This window comes from Anarhichas minor, unplaced genomic scaffold (assembly GCF_050575085.1).
Source record: "Anarhichas minor isolate MPS153535 unplaced genomic scaffold, ASM5057508v1 ptg000049l, whole genome shotgun sequence".
Taxonomy (NCBI): Eukaryota; Metazoa; Chordata; class Actinopteri; order Perciformes; family Anarhichadidae; genus Anarhichas; species Anarhichas minor.
In genome coordinates, this window is record NW_027466495.1 from 1,525,284 (window position 1) to 1,542,013 (window position 16,730).

General features: G+C 42.7%; 1 protein-coding gene across 1 annotated transcript in view; it reads right to left on the reverse strand.

The window, feature by feature from the left end:
* Window positions 1-16,730, reverse strand: part of LOC142971685 (phospholipid-transporting ATPase ABCA1) — a 120,201-nt gene that overhangs the window by 17,676 nt on the left and 85,795 nt on the right. The window contains exons 37-43 of the mRNA XM_076112303.1: window positions 15,576-15,691; window positions 14,723-14,867; window positions 9,039-9,162; window positions 8,026-8,155; window positions 7,646-7,766; window positions 2,946-3,008; window positions 1,396-1,502 (exon numbers count right to left, since the gene is read on the reverse strand). Of these exons, the coding sequence (XP_075968418.1) occupies window positions 1,396-1,502; window positions 2,946-3,008; window positions 7,646-7,766; window positions 8,026-8,155; window positions 9,039-9,162; window positions 14,723-14,867; window positions 15,576-15,691 (806 nt within the window). The remainder of the gene's footprint in view (window positions 1-1,395; window positions 1,503-2,945; window positions 3,009-7,645; window positions 7,767-8,025; window positions 8,156-9,038; window positions 9,163-14,722; window positions 14,868-15,575; window positions 15,692-16,730) is intronic.

The window sequence follows — 16,730 nt, forward strand, 5'->3', positions numbered from 1 at the left end:
AGATCGGAGTGGTTCATTTTACATTCTGTTATCTATCTATCTACTTGTGGTCTCAAGTCAGCGTCCCAAAAGCAAAAAAGCAAACTAACTAAAAACCTAGAGACCATCTTGCTATGGGATCAAACTAGCCTCAACGTCAAATCAGACAAACAAAAACAGCCGTTTGGCTAAAAGCATAGCAGCTAAATTTGACATAATTTCGTGAAGCTATGGCTTCATAATTTGCATATGAACATATGAACGTAGAAGAAAAACGATGATGGTAAATGTGTGGCTGAGAGGCCACTGAACACACACAACAACACCCATTGAAAAAGTGTAAAAATGTATTCAACAGAATCACAACCGAGGTAGTCCACTGCTGCCATCGGCTTGTTTTCTATAACCAGAGACTGCCAATGTTACACCGGCAAGCTTTTGTCTTTTGCATTCTACAGACAGTAACACACCAGGTGGTGAGGAGATGGAGAGGAACTATTCCTTGTGATAAGAGAGACAGTTATCAGGAGAGCAAGAACTTCCATTGAAAAGATGCTGCTTCTTCTCTTCTGCCGATCATTTTTCATGAGAGCTGAAAACAGAAGAGTGGGCGTACCCACATCTGTTTTTTTTAAACTCTTTTCAGTTTTTCTTTCCCCTAAAGGTCTCTGGATGTTTCTTTGATCTCCGTTACCCACATTCATCAACATTAACACCGTTGTGTTAGGCCGTGCTTTATTCAGCTCTCTTTCTTTGTTGAACACAAAGTCAATTACCAGATGTATAAATGAACAACTAGCAACCGTTGTGATGCAAAACCAACCGCAGCCTACACACAACGCATGCTCGGATGTGCAGCCTTAGAGATGCAGGCCGAGGCAAAGAAAACACAGTTGTTTCTTCCTAAAAATAAGGAAGAGCAAGCCTCCCTTCGCTCAAGTGATTGACTCTCATATTGCTGGTGTCAAGGTGCTTTTTTTTTTTTTTTGGCATGTACAAAGATTTCTTATGTCTGACTCTGTGAGGCAGAGACAAAAACACAGCAAAGTACAGGGCGAGGACGTGAAAAGGAATGAAATATGTGCAAGAGGCAGAACGAAAGCGAGAGCAGACTTTTCAGCGTTTCTGAGAATATCGCAGTGAGATGACATGAGAGAACCAAAGTTGAAAAGGCAGAGTTGGCAAAATGTATAAAAGATATCAAAACTAGCAAGAACAAAACAAAAAAAAACAAGGAGCGCGAATGAGAGAGAGAGAGAGAAATAGAAAGCCGAGTTACGCAGAACAAGAGAAGCTAAGACAGGGTGTGGAGCTATAAAAAAACATCCACCTCCGTTCGATCCCCATATGAGCAGCCATCTTGGGTGGCTAATTATGATGAGTTACTTGGTGCGCTAGTGGGAGTTAGCGCCTCACCTGTATCCATTTAGGAAGGCCTCTCCACTGGAGACTGGGATGTCTCCCGTCAGCATCTTGAACGTGGTGGTTTTCCCAGCCCCGTTGATTCCCAGCAAGCCGAAACACTGACGGAGACAATGACGAGACTTCACGCGGTGTTTTGTAGATACAAGCCTCATTAGAAAACAGACAGCAGACAATGGTGCTGGATGACATTTCAAAATACTCTGTATGGAGATGAGTTTTCTTTTGAATAAAAATTACCCATTAACACCTTTAATGAAGTGTATCTATATACCGCCAATATGTGTTCACAACATACAGAATAATTGAAACTACAATTTATAGAGTATGCACGACTGGTTCAATGTTTAGCAAAAATAACAAATTGATGTCCTGATTTCTGTACATCAACAAAACAACACACTAAATCAACATGGCAGGCACACAGGAATTAATACTGTAAAAAAAAAAACAGCCCACCCACAACTTCCTGCCTCTCTAAATTTCTACAACAAACACTATTATCCCGCTCTATCTTTTCTCCCTGATACTGCTGATTTTGACTTCCCCCTGGAGGGAATGCGGCAGGAAGTTGTCTCTACGCAGCCCCGCGGTCATGTGACCCGCCTTAGGTGCTCTAGCGCCGGCATCAATATTTGATTGCTGTCATTCATTGATCCCTGCTTGTTTGTGACCTGTGCCTGCATATAGCTGAGGACTAAGCTTGATGTAAATAATGCATGGAAATGCAGTGTGTGATCAGTAGAGCCCTGTGAATCACAATATTCCACTGGCATTTACATTGGGCTTTGAGTAAACAGTTGGCCGGGAGGATTGATACAGCTGGAAAGTCCAACGAGCACGACCGCCTGTCAGCATTTGAGATTATGTTTAAATGAAGCTTCCAGCGGTGCAGTGTATGTGTGTGTGTAATGTATAACATGTCGTAATGAGTAAGGATGCTTTACATTGACAGTTCATCAATTTCACAGAAAGGTTCTGAAGTCAAAAACTGTGAAAAAGTTTACTTTGTTGTATTTGGTGGATTTTTGTTTCCCACTGCTAATTTGGCAGTGTTCTGAACTAAGCGTCACTGGGTCCTCATTCCTTCGTTTGATAGACCCCGTTGCTCTGGCAATGCTCTTCTACGAGCCCGCTTGTGCGGTTTTTAGCACACACATGCTTGGCAGTAATACAATGGCAGAAAACAAGCCCGATAAGGAGATTAGTGTTTCTCCTAACGCCTTCTCTGAGCAGCATTTGAAAGATATTTCGATTCCACTCAGTAAAAAGGCAAGACGGAGCCAAACAACAACTCAAATCTTCAAGTAAATAACTGGAAAACTGTAAATCAAAGCCCAGACAGAGTATATCTGCTCATTGCTCCCTGCTCTCATGTGTCGACATTTTGTAAATATTATCATCCATTTCAAATTGTACTGATTTGTTGCTGGTGAATTTTGAAAGTGAATCAAATGTTTAGGAGCTAGAAAGTCGTCTTACATGGACACAAATCAAACAGACTATAGGCATGAAGAAGTGTGATTCGGCAGCATTTGGCTCACCTCTGCGGCGGGTACTCCCACACATAGCCTGTCCACAGCAGGGGTGCCCTTCCGAGAGTATATCTGCAGGGAGCAGACAATAAAATGAATCAACCAGCCAGCCAGAGAAAGAGAAGGCAGGGGGGCAGGGACGGGTGGGGAGCAGACAGTGAGGAAGACAACAAGAGAGGATAGCATGACGAAATATGGAGCGATAGCCCAGAGCAGCGGGGAAGAGCAGAGATGGAAGGAGCAGGTGGGAAAAGCAGAAGGGAGAGAGACAGAGAAAGTGGAGGAAAAGAAATGATCAAGAAGGGATCATTTGCAACATTTAGAGCCCTCCAGATGGGAAAAGGTAGTAAAAAGAAAAGTTAGACACTTCCACAAGAGGGGAGAAGAGGAGGACATGAACATTAGTATTTGTGACTGCATGACAGTATTCATGAGGAAATCTGTCTCCACTTTGAGTACCACTTCAGTACCCTCAATAACCTTCAGCACACTCACAAGTCTCCCAATATTCTATGTATGGACACCAGCTTTACTGCAGCTGCGTTTAGCGGTGTCAATATACTGAGATGACTTTGGCGAAAAAGGAATGTTGTCCTTAAGCTGAAAAGTACTTAAAGAAATCTATTACACATGCTATAAGTCTACAGCCGAACCAGGGACAGTGTAAGGTCGTGATGTTAAACTTAAACAGCTGCCTGTCGCTGCTGGAAATGCCGCTGATAAGAGCGTAAAACTGAGAGAAAGTTACGGGCAGTGAAGCCAACACGATGAGCTTAATGAAGCTAAACCGCTCTGCACACTGCACCCTTTATCTATATGAAAATATTGAAGATTGCAGCTATGATAACTAATACATTTAACATACTGTTGTTAAGCTTGTAATACCAAGATAACATGAGCATGTTAGCATGCTATGTTAGCATTAATCACAAAAAACAAAAGAGGCTGATGGGACTTTTAGCTAGATATCATGTTATAAACTAAAGTAATTTTGAGCTGTTGGTGTTGCTACAGTACATGAAGTTAGTTAATCTCATCAGTCATTAAGACGCAGCGCCGAGTGACCATGAATATGTAAACCAAATTCCATGGTAATCCAAACGGAAAGACGGTTAGACGGATCAACATTGCCGTCCCTAAAAAAAAGAAAACTACACCACATGGGATGCAGAATCCCATCTCTCAGGGGAGCAAAACGTCTCACATTCTGATTGTAAGTCAGTATCCTGCTAAAATCATGTAGCGGCACTGGAAACGAGAAGGTGATTGATGTTGTACCGCATCACACCATGAACACTTTCCATGCAGCGTCCACATCCTCCCCCCGCTGACCAGCCTCATCCATGCGCATTTGCATTCAAGTCTGCATCATCTGCCAGAGGTGGTAAAGAAACTCCCACTTGAAGAGAACATGATTTCTACATTCTTTTTCGACAATCTTAGGAAAAATTCAGCAGTCGAACATTCAACACAATGAGGTATTTAATGCACGAGGTATTTTTCCACATCCGAGACTACCGGTATGTTAGGGTTTGACATGTTTTCAAAGTGGTTTGAAAGCAGCGTTGTCTTACTCTAGCGCGAAAAAAGACAAGACAAGGCCTTTGTTGTTGTTGCTGCTGACTGTGACAGTCATTCTGTCACAGAATGACAAAAAATTCTGTTAAAATTCTAAATCAAGGACAGCACTGTGCCCCTTTGGGTTATGAAAGAGTGACTACTGTTGGCTGTTTCTCGATGAGTGCTACGCGTGTTTACAAGCCCGCACTGTATGTGAGTGTCAAGAGACTCAAAACGGTGAATGTTAAAACAGAAAAAGTGACAACATACATTTCCAAGTATGAAGGATGCGTTTCCTGTATAGAATCTTTAGACCATGTTATCCGCCATTTAAAAACGCTCCATTCAGAACGCTAACGGGCAAAAGTAAATTTAGAACTGCCACTTCAAACCTGACAAACAATGACATTGCATATATTACACAGTTGGCACATCAAACGCATTAGATAAAAGCAGGAGTTGCATAGATCCACCATTCTTCCAGTGCCATCTGGCAGCTGCACTCAGTACTTATCAACCTGGATTACGCGCACTACTTTTTAGTGACAGTTTGCAGTGCTAAAGCCACATCAAAGCAGCATATACATGTATGGAGGAAGGCAATTAAAGGATAATTCCCCTCTGACTCGAGCACCACAGCAGCTGTCATGATAAGCGGGCTGACGTCTAATCAGATGAGACAGTTGAGAGGATGTGATGCCGGCAGTTTTGGAAACCTAAAATATAGATTTACGTGAGAAAATCACAAGCTTCAAGCGCCGAATGCTTCAGCTCAGGTAGTAAACCCCGACGCTGACACTGCTTTATTCAAAAAGAACCCTCCAAGGTCTATTCATTCACAGCAGTGTAAGGTGTGTATACAACGTTTTTTGGGCTGATGTACCCCCACGGCCCTACAAGATGAGCTCATGTACCCCTTCACAAACACCACCTGCCATCTTCCATTTTCCTTATCACTTCAACCATTACTTTTAACTATTTATTCTAACCCTTCTTTTCTCTCTCTCTCACGAGATTACATAATTCCTTCTCTTTAAAGTTAATATTTTGATATTATGGACAAGAAAAAAGACCACTCAAAAAACGTTGTTTTTTAACACATATATACATCAATATTTTGTCCCACAAAGGCAGCCTTTATGTCACCATACAACACACAGCTCTTGTCAAACGAGACGCATCCAAACCTTTTATGTGCTCAGAATAAATATAATCACATGAGCTGCACCTTGGAATACTTGAAGTATACTTGAAGTATTCCAAGGTGCAACTCATCACTATTTAGTCTCCTGAACTCAAACAGCTGTCACGAGGTACTGTAAAACTTCCTCTGTCAACTTAGTGAGTGACCGGAAGGTTAAAGCGAGAGCACTGGGCCTGGAAAATGCTCACAGACGGACGCACTTCCATTACGGTCTCCATCGATTACAGTGCCGACGCTAATGCAGCAGCTAAGTGGAGGCTAGCAGGTGGGGGCGCCTTGCAAAATGCTCCTGTTTAGAGCAGCAGGAAAAGGAAGGGGAGGAGCAGGAATCTGACACATGATTGATGGGCTGTCGATCGCTTCAGAGGCATGCTCAGATTTATGACAGGGCTCAGCCTGTGGCACATGGCCACCAAAGCCAATGCGCTCATTGATCAATTTGTTATCTACATCCCAAATGGATGGGGCACAGCTGTGGTGGGAGTCAATGAGGGCACTGCAGGAAGAATCCTGATGCCTTCTGCCACTGTACTGCTGTTTCTGTGTGATGACGGGCCACTGAGTCTCATCTCAGTGAAATATTGTCAACAGCAGACAATCAAATCTTGTTCTTAACATTTCGGCACCGTTTTAAGCTGTATTTACAGAGGAGATTTTAGTGTTTTCACAAGTTTGCAGAACATTAAAAAGTTCTCTCGACAGGTTTTTGCTGGTAAAGGAACCTTCCGCACCACACGGTTTCACCTTGCGAGATGATTTGTAAGACATTACCCATCCAACTGATTTACCCAGCACTTGTTCGGTAATTACCCTATAGGGAGTGTGGAGCACGTCTGTGTCCGTGAGCAACGAGTGAAAGATTAAGTATAGTGAGACTGCGGAGACCGAGGGAGTCGAGGAGCGAAGAAGGGTGGTAAGAAGCAAAAGGCTGTTAAGATCGCCCAGCTGTCGGCACTGGAGCTGCAAAGCAGGCTGCTGCGGCGACACTTCCTGCTGCCATGCCCCCCGCAGGGAAGAAACATCTGCCGATGGATGAAGCGTTAATCTCGGCTGTGTTGAGGCGCGCACCACCACGGCGTGCTCGACTTCACCTGCCGCGATGTGGGAAGGGCCAGAGCTGTATACGAGTGCGGACCTTTACACCCCTAAAATGCAATCTTGTTTAGTTCTGATGCTCACTCGTGATGTTTGTTCACAGCTGCACAGTTGTAATCTGTCTTTCTCATTTGCCTTGCAAACTGAATTATGCAGGTGCAAGGAAAATAAATACCTTCAAAAACTACTCCCAACATTCACATGCACGGATAAAGTGGATTACGGCCATTTAAGCAGTGTAGGTTACTACTGTATCATGTCAGAAAATAACAAAGTAACGGCTGAACAGAGAAGTTAATTACAAGAGAAAAATAACACTGTGTTGTTTGCCATGCTCATAAAATATGTGCAGTGAAAAGCAAAGTGGCATACTGCGCTAGCGAGTATTTGTTATGAAGAATACAAATTAGAGTAAAAGTAATAATGAAAAAACCCCAGAAAGGATGAAATAGAAAGAGAAGATAAAGGAAACGTGTGGAGGTGGGCTGTTGAATTTTCTGGTACCTAAAAAAATGTGAAATGTACATATATCACATGACTTTGTACACTGTGGCATCACCAGGGGCCAGGTGGTAGATGGGTGCTACCTCCCCTTTAACGATCAGCAGCCACACCACAAGATGGCCGCCGATGCACCAACTACAGCTCCCAGAAGGCCTCACCGCTCACCCAGGTGTGGGTGTTTAAGCCACCTGATTGAGGCAGGACTTAAGAGCTGCAGGAGGAGAGGAGAGGGGGAAGAGAGCACCGCGGCTGGAAGGAGAGCCGAGGACTAACCTGGACTGGAGAACGGCGTAAAGAAAAGTACCGAGCCAGACTGAGGAGGATTGAAAGTCTGAATATACAATACCTTAGTGAGGTCGCAGATCCTCAGAAGGTCTTTCTGGGCCTTGCCTTCATACAAGCGCTTGCGTTCCCGAGCGACATCGACATCCTCCTCCTCTGCAGGTAATGGTTTTCCTGAAATAAGCCTGGCAGGAAGAAGTCAACCACAGTTGGCATAACACCGTTTATTAAAATGCACATGACCTCGCATGACAAATTATCTCGGTCAAAGTTTAAGCTCGATGAAACGATCTCAGCAATTTTGGGTGAGGGAGTGTTTTATCTCACTGAAACAAATACTGGATTGAAAACACGGAACGATAACAGTAAGAAACATCAGTCTAGTGTACGGAACTTTCCTCGGCCAGTTTTTAACTACTTTAATCTGAAATACCAGACTTTTACCTTGGTTTGCAGAAAAACTTGTACTGGATGAGGATTGTGATGGAAAACATGACGGCTCCCTGGATGGACATGGCACAAAGGTTCTTTCCCACCATATCCCAGCTCAGTGGGTCCTTGAAACGGTCTTCCCCTGTAGCAGGATGAAGAAAAAAAAAAAAAGTCAATACACAGAAAATGGGAGGTAATTAAATGCTTTATTGCTGTGTGTCAATTCATGTTAACATCCAGCCCTTATCTACAAGCTCGGAGTATGATTTAGCAGACATGTCTTCAAAAAAGGAATAAGCAGATGTGTGTTTTCTTTCATGGACAGCCAAATATGTCTTTGTCAAAAGTTAGAGGAGCGCTGGCATTTGTCAGGTCTTTGAAGTGTTTTTGAGACATATTCATTGCCAAAAGCCAGCTGTTTAAAATGCCACTTAGCCTTAAAAAATAAAATGTAAAAAAGTGCCGTCATGTGCGGAAATCAATGATATCCTGTACCTTTCATGTTGAAGCCTTTTTTTTGGCTAATGAACCCTCAAGTAAACCGGTGACAGCCCCGCCCCCCACTCTGATCATTTTAAATTCTGCTCTCTGTCTTTCCTCCCTCTCTCAGATTCTACAACCCTTGAGCCCGAGGGGGCAGAGTAAGTAGACAAGTAAAACGAAAGTGCTTGCGGTCTCATTCTCTGGTAAATAGCAGCTCTCCACACTGGCCCTTTTAGGTTGTGATTGCTTTCCCGTCCTGCTCTCCCGCCAACCGTCGCAAATGATTCCTCAAGTCACTATTTCCTGCTCCTCTCTCTGCAGGTAAGACTGCTCTTCCTCTTTCATGTGCCTCTTGATGGCCTCCTCAACCCTGCCTCCACCTCCACAAACCTGGTCCCCTCTTCTCTATGTCTGCTGTGTAAATGTACCACATGTAGGGTGGAATAGAGCTCTGCAGGAGGTTTATGGAGCTGTGTCACTGCTAGAATATTGTTATGCTACAAACATACAGTTACGCTGTCATAGTGGTGGTGGCCTCTTACCAAAACTGCTGAAGAGGGTGGCCATTGCCTGGTTCTTGGCCATGTCAATTAGACCTCTGCCCAGACAGAAATGTGGGAATATCAGCAGCACGTTTTTCACTATGTCATTGATGCGGGTGACATTCTGTTGAGGAAAATGCACACAATCACAAAAAACAAGATACAAATGAGTGTAAAATGTAATGTAGAAACTTTGATTAAGCCCCGACTGGGAATTAGGCAGGCACAAGCCCAATATGTTGACTCGCCGCCTTGAATCAGCAGGGCCAGCGGCGCAAGAGGTTTGGAAGACAGTGCGTAGTGCTCTGACGCAAGCACGGATAATTAAAAAACACCCTGCACTACATTTGCACGCTGCGAGCTGCTGTGTTGCGAGGTTCTAAATGGCCCGCTGAGGAAGCACAGAGCGTCTAAGTTCATCCAGCTCCTTGATGTTGGGATTCAGCAAGCATTAGGGAACATACTGTGTGATCTGTGAGGTAGCACACACACAGAATGTGTAAACACAAATTGATGAGGTGGTGCTCAGGTAAGCAGATGTTCATCCTTAAAATCCTAACTAAGGGTGGAAGGAGCACCCTGAGACCAAAAAGACACAGCTGGCAAAAGACAAAAACTGCGGAAACACAGACAAAACTCTGTGCGTCTGCCTCTGTTCTTTCTTCTGATACTGTGTACAAGAACTAAGAGACAGGTACACACAAACAAAAAGCCAAAGCATATTGTTTCAGTTTCACAAGGCATACATAAAGTCTTATCTTGACAGGGCATTTCCAAGCTACAATTTGTCCTTCTCCCCAAAATTGTCCCTTTCTCTCCTTCCTGAGGCTGCAATTCAATGGTGCCAGAGTAAAGCACAAAGGAAATAATGAATTTAATGAACACACAATGGACTGAGCTATAACAAACTGGCTCAAATAAGGACGGAGGTACAGTAAGTCAGGGAGGAAGGAAGGTATGGGAGAGGGAAGACTAAACACATGACTACGTTTGGCATGTTCGAAAGCAAGTTCATGCATTATGCAGAGGCTGCTGCTTCAATGCAGCATAGTCTTCAAAGCTCTTGCATACATGGAGAAAGAACATAAATTCATCATTTTTTGGTTTCTGGGCGAGCCCAAGCAAAGGGTAGGCGGGGCGGGGGTGGCAGTGCATTTTGTTCAAGCTGTGTGCAAGAATTCCAGATGATGGCAATTGTCGTTCGCAAAATATATTCATGGGTGTGTGTACCTGCTCTGTGATTTATGAGTTTCACTGAGTAAGCTTTCAATTGGCAGTTGAGGATGAGTGCATGAAGCCTGTCTACCTTTAAACAAAAAGTAACTTTACTGGATTTCTGTCTTTTCAGATGAATATTTCAACATGTTGGGAGGTCTGATTATTTGCTTTTGTTGCACAGAGTTAGATGAGATTGATAACACTACTACATCTCTACGGTGAATATGTAGTCGGAGCCAGCAGCTGGTTAGCTTAGCTTAGCGAAAAGACTGCAAACAGGGGGGGGGGGGGGGGGGAGAACTAGCCTGGCTCTGTCCAAAGATAATAAAGTGCATCAACGAGCATGTCTAAAGTTTACTACTTAGCATATTACATCTTGTGTTAGTAACTTCCTGGAGTTTGCACAGGTTGCCTGGCAACTGGTCCCTGCCAAGAAACAGTCAGGTCGTGAAATGGCTAATTGTCACTTTCGTGAATCGCTTGTGGGTGGATTGTGTCACCCTTGGACCCAGGTTAGGTGTTTCAAGTCTTGATTCTACTTCATATGTCCATAGTTTTATATTTAGCAGACAGACATAAGAGTGGTCTTGATCTTCTCATCTAACTCGTAACTCTCCTTTGATCTTGTTTCGTCACTTCTTCTTGTCATTGCTTTTTCTTAGTTCCATAACTTCCTCTTCTCTTCTTCGTTGCATTGCTTCTTCCACATGATAATGGAAGAAAAGGCATGACCAGATCTGATCAGAAAAGTGACAAAGCAACTGCACTGTAGCTCCAAATTCGAGAAGAAAAGCTCTGCTGACGTCATGCATGCAAAGTCTTTTTGTCTCGGCCCCATCTTGGACGGTCTAAAATTGACATGAATGCAGCAAAACAATTTGAAAAATAATTTAATCTATATTCCTTTTCATCTTCCATGTCAAAAAGAAGAAAGGAATCAAACTTGAACGGAATTCAAGATAGGAAAGTGGCCACATGCACATGAAGAGATGACTCTAAATTTCTCTAAGGCACATATCAGAGTGTGATAAAAAGGCCCCATTGATCACGGTGTCAAATCTTCAGATGTCCGCCAATGTCTTCAACAATAATGCATCACTCCTTTTATCTTTCTATAAACGTTTGCTTGAAGACTAAAGGGTGCAAAGAAATGCAATGGCAATTCATAGCCAAGAGTAAAATAAGGGAGATGCCTCCAGCACCGTTGCTCGGACCACACCCGTCTTCAAACCCGGCCCACATTTTGCTCCGAGCTACTGTAAAGTTTTGTGTATGCATCTAACGGGGTTGTGACACTAAGACGGTGACAATATGTGACCAAAGACAGACCGATACATAAACACCTGGCAAAGTACATTTTGCCATGATGACTCGCACAAAGACTCACAAGGTGCCTCGGCTGGCAATATGTTTCAGATAATGCCAATAAAGCACAACGCTGACATTTCTTATGTCTAATTATTACAATAGCTCATACTAAGTGGAGCTGAGGTGCGTTCAGGCACATTAGCAATTCCAATAAACAGATTACACTTAAGTGTGTATTTCTGAACCAGTTTGTTATGTTGACTTGTATCCAGTTGATATGCATTTGTCCTTTCATTACAGCAATTATTTAAATATGGAAACTAAAACAATCTTTGCATCTGCAGTTCAATGTAACAGAGGAATATATACCTTAAAATGCGTTAACACTATCTTTCGTTACGGTTTGCAAACATATTAATGTCAAATATATTTGTATCCCCCGGTTGTTCGAAATGTCTTGGGATTTGTTGAAGAAAACCTCCGTTCTGAACATTCATTATACAGAGATAAAGAAAGTCGAATACACAAACAGCTACGACCTTGGCTGAATGCGGCCCATCTGTCTGGCAGAGGAGTGCGAAGAGAGCAAGACCTAATATGAGATCAATACATGAAGTATAACATCTTTTCTTCACTGGGTGTTCATCAAGGAGATCTTAGAGGCTTCTTGGTTTGGGGATGATGATAGGCTCGACAATTTTCCTCCTTATTTTTGTGCTGTATGCCTACGAATCATTTTCACATGGCTTTGAAGGTGGTACGGTCTGCGAGCCGCTTATCTGACCCATATCGCTACATGTGGTTATTCCCACAGCACGGCTTCATTCATAATGCTGTGAATCACAATGAGAGCAGTCTGACACAATATGAGGCTCAAAAACAGTCTAGTTGGATATATTCTGCAGATGATATCCATGTTTTTCTAAGCTACTGCAGTTCTTGTGTAAAGGTAGGAGCGCTTTCAGCCACCAAGTTCAAGAATTTTGATGGTAATCTAGCTAAATTATTGCTTTGCTTGTAAGACTATACTTGTTTTGTTTTTTTAGAAGGGGTAGAGAGTTAACTGGACTTAGTCAGCAGGAGCCCTTGCTTCTGTCATGCTATATAAAAGGACTGATTGTAATGCCTATTTTAAACACCCCGCTGATAAAGGATGCTGGACTCTACACAATTACACTACATGAGGCAGGTAGTACCTGCCCACGCTTTTATGTTTATCCTGGAAAATCTATCCGTGCCTGTGGTTATCTATGAGTGGCACGTGGTGGAGGTATTGACTCAGACACTGCTTCAAGCATACAAGGATTGATGCAATCCACAGGGAGCGGGACAGTCCTGAGGGGGAAAAACAATCTCCCATTGGTCTCGAGACAAAACTGGGGCACCGAGTCCGTAACACTGCAGCTCTGCTTCCTCTCTTGGAAAAATAGTGCTATGCCCAAAAGGGATCTAGATCCACCCTGTGCTTGAAAACAGAGAGCAGACTGAGGCCTGTGGCTTTGCTTTTGAGTGACATTGTTTAACTAATGCCACCGCTGAGGAGTCTAAAAACGATGAGACAAAGCTTTGAAACGGTAGAAGTCGCAAGAGGGGAAGACTAGTTTGAGCTGTCAGATGTAGGATCTACCCTTTATGCCTGACTTGAGCACACTGTTGTATCTAAGCTAGCCATTTTGTGAAGAGTCTTTTCCCTAAAGATATCAACGCTGAACAGGGGACACATGGAAACTTGGAGAGTTGTAGCATTTGTTGATTGATGTTGACCCATCAGGCTCTCTTATCGGCAGTGAAATCAAGTCAGATTAGCAGAATTACCACGGACCTCTGTCCCTGTCAAGTCTCAGAGAAGCACTATCTCTTTCCCTAACGTCTTGGACAAGAGAAGAGCACAATAAATCTGTCCCTTTACACTGCCAGTGGGCAACATGCTGTCCATTAAATTATTTCCAATGGCACCCTGTATGAGTAATACGCTCCTCTAACGTCGTATCAATAAATAAAGTGGATGCAGAGACAACGAAATGGCAACAATGACAGACAAGACTTGCCAGATGAACAATACAAATTGATAATGAATGTTTGTGATAATGAAATCACAATGCAAATGAGGAGGCGGCCTCGTTAGGAGACAAGAAAACTCCACGCCATCGACGAGCGGCGCCAGAGGAAACATCAAGTCAGAGGCAGGCGTGTCGGGGGGAGGGAGGGAGGGGGAGGGAGGGGGGGGGGGGGGACACAGAGTGTGCAGAGGCAAATTCTCCCAGACAACATTACGCTCAGTCTGAAGTGTGGGCTCAGAGCTGTGGGAGACATTCCGATGAAGCATCAGATGGATAAGCAGCTTGTCAAGGGAGTGAAACGGCATTGTGTCTGTTGACAAGGAATGACTGATCAGCACGAGGCAAAAAATAGGAAGTGAGAAAAAATAAATCCAAAAGTAGGGGATGTGTGCTAATCACGTAAATAACAATTAAGTCTCCAAATGAAATGAGTCATATTTAGTTCAGAGAACAAAAGAAAAAGACACCAAGAGGAGAGGATCACTTTCTCAATCATTACAACCTGTAAGGCACCGTTGTAAGGCACTTCCCATTGAGAAGTCTGGCTGTGAAGCAAATTGTAGAGTCAGAATAGACTAATTTCTCACTGTTTTTGTATTTATTTATTAAATTTTTTATGAAATATCATTTAAATTCGAATCAAAAGTAAAATGACTGACAGTCACCATCCCTCTGTCTCAGTCTCTTTCTCTTCCTAAGCTCTCCATTACTTATGCAGGTCTTTTTTTTGGTGTCTTTGTCTTTTGATTCCCCTGAGACCGAAGCAGCTTGCAGTTTAAACGAACACTTGCTGAAAGATGGATGAGGAAAGTTCTCCGAAGACCCAATTCTCACCAAACGGTTAAACATTAAAGAGAATAGGGGAAATAACTTCCTTTGAAAAAAAATCCTTGAGATGATAAAGGAAATAAATTAAAAGTTATACCAGGTGGGTATACACTTCACCCACATGTGTATGGAAGCCTTTGCCTTGAAAAAACACAGCGTTTATCTATGATTCAAGTCAATTAGCCATCCTGTTTCTTCCACCAAGTTAAAATTGCTCATATACGTGAGTCTCTTCCAGTATATGTGCGTATGTGTGTGGCAGCTACTCACATCATCATCAAAGAGCTCCATCACAAAGGTCGCGATGCTGCCGTTAATGCCAATGAAGAGGTTGAGGCAAGTCAGCACCACGTAGGCCGTGCTGGGCACGCTGAAGATGAAGGAGGCTGGGTACATCATGGGGGTGATGGCCCACCTACAGAACACAAGACACTGTCACACACTCAACACCAATGCCATGCTAGTAGAATTCATGCCATTTACAACGCAGACTACCAAGTAAATTGTACAGTTTCATGGCATCCTCTTCTGATCATTTGCATGTTCAGTAACTGACCCATAAAACACTGCTGAACAATAAATGCCACCCACGCTTGGCCTGCAGTAGTTCAAGTTCAGTATTAGAGGTAGTAGAAGTGAGGATCTGCTCTCAGTAATCACTGAAGTAGTAAAACAACAGCTCAATCTATTTTAAACATTTTATGAATGACTTCAGTATGATTATGGGCACGCAGGCAGGAATAAAAAAAAAAAAAATCCAATTGACCACAGATTTTTAAGTGTTTCATAATGTTTTATCTGTCGGCTTAAAGGTCAGTCTCTAAATCTCTTTGATACATTTTTGACATCATGCGACCCATTACTTTATGCTTCGCGATACGGCTGATCATGTTGCGTGCTATACGTGGAACGCCGCGTTAACATATTGATTTTCATTGGCTTTCACTTGGGAACATACAATGACGCAACAACCACTACATTGCACTCATGCTCTGATCATCACACAGTACCTACTTTATACTATTCAGCTTTAATGAATGTGTTGCACATTTTGCCTGCAATACTAAAAAAATGTAAACAGGAAATTTAAGGTTGGTAAGTATCGACTTTGTAATGTACTTACCCATACAAAATAAGCAGCAGAATCAAAGCAGGCAGGTTAGGAGGTGAAACGTAGGCTTTTTGTTGGAAGCAGAGGAAGATCACAATCACAATCAAGCACGGGATGATGTAGTTACACTGTGGGAACGAACATAAACAAGCACGCGGAAGAATAAGCAGCTACCCTCCATCACAAGTAGAGGCCAGTTAAGAAATACATTTCTCTTCATTAGTGACGGCTTAAAAACATTTTCAATCATTAACATTATCCCCCCCCCCCCCCATTTTCATGGAAAGGACGTGTAATTATGAAGTAATATCATTAGCACTCAAATACATCCCCCTTCAATTTTATAATTAATACCCTGAATAATAGACCCATCTAATTCTCGTGTTTGAGGCAAGTGGTCCCAATGATTTCGAATTGTTTTTCAACTAAGACTTATATTGATTTAATATCCAAAGAAGGCTGGAAACGAGAGCTTTTACTTCTAGGTGTAATATTGCAGTTTCCCATCGTTGATGTCGTAAATGATGTAGTAGAGATAAAATACAAATAAAGCATCAAGATACAATGATACATGTTTATTTACAAAGAACAGAAAAAGTTTAAACTGAAATATTAAGGGATTTTTCAACCTGGATTCCCTGTAATATCACCCTTGATAGAGTGTGTATACTAATGCAGAGAGCTTCAGGCTAGACTCATTAGACCGGCTCTTTAGGTGCATTTGTCTTCCACTCAGACAGCATTTATCCACCATAATGATGAGCATCCTGGTGCCATTTCTTTACCAAAGGTACCTGATAAAATGTTTACTCCCATTATGCCTCAGGGACACTGTCAGTAAGCCTGTTGAGTGTAACCAGTGGGGGCAGCCAGCATCGATAAGTACGCCTCGGCTAATAACTGTTGCTTTGGGGAAGCTTTTTCCCAGAAGCCAGCGGTGTCAAAGCTGCATTATCAATTACTGCAAATGGGTATTTTTTTTTGTTACATTCAGCCTTAGCTGGATACAAATCTACTGGATAGTACATTAGAAAGCGTCACAATAAGGTAAATTGAGGCCTACAGCACTGAAACTACAGTCGAATGAGTTGCATTATCATGCATATCGTGTAGTTTTAACACAGATTTTATGAAGCACGTAAATAAATGGCAATAATATTTTGTACT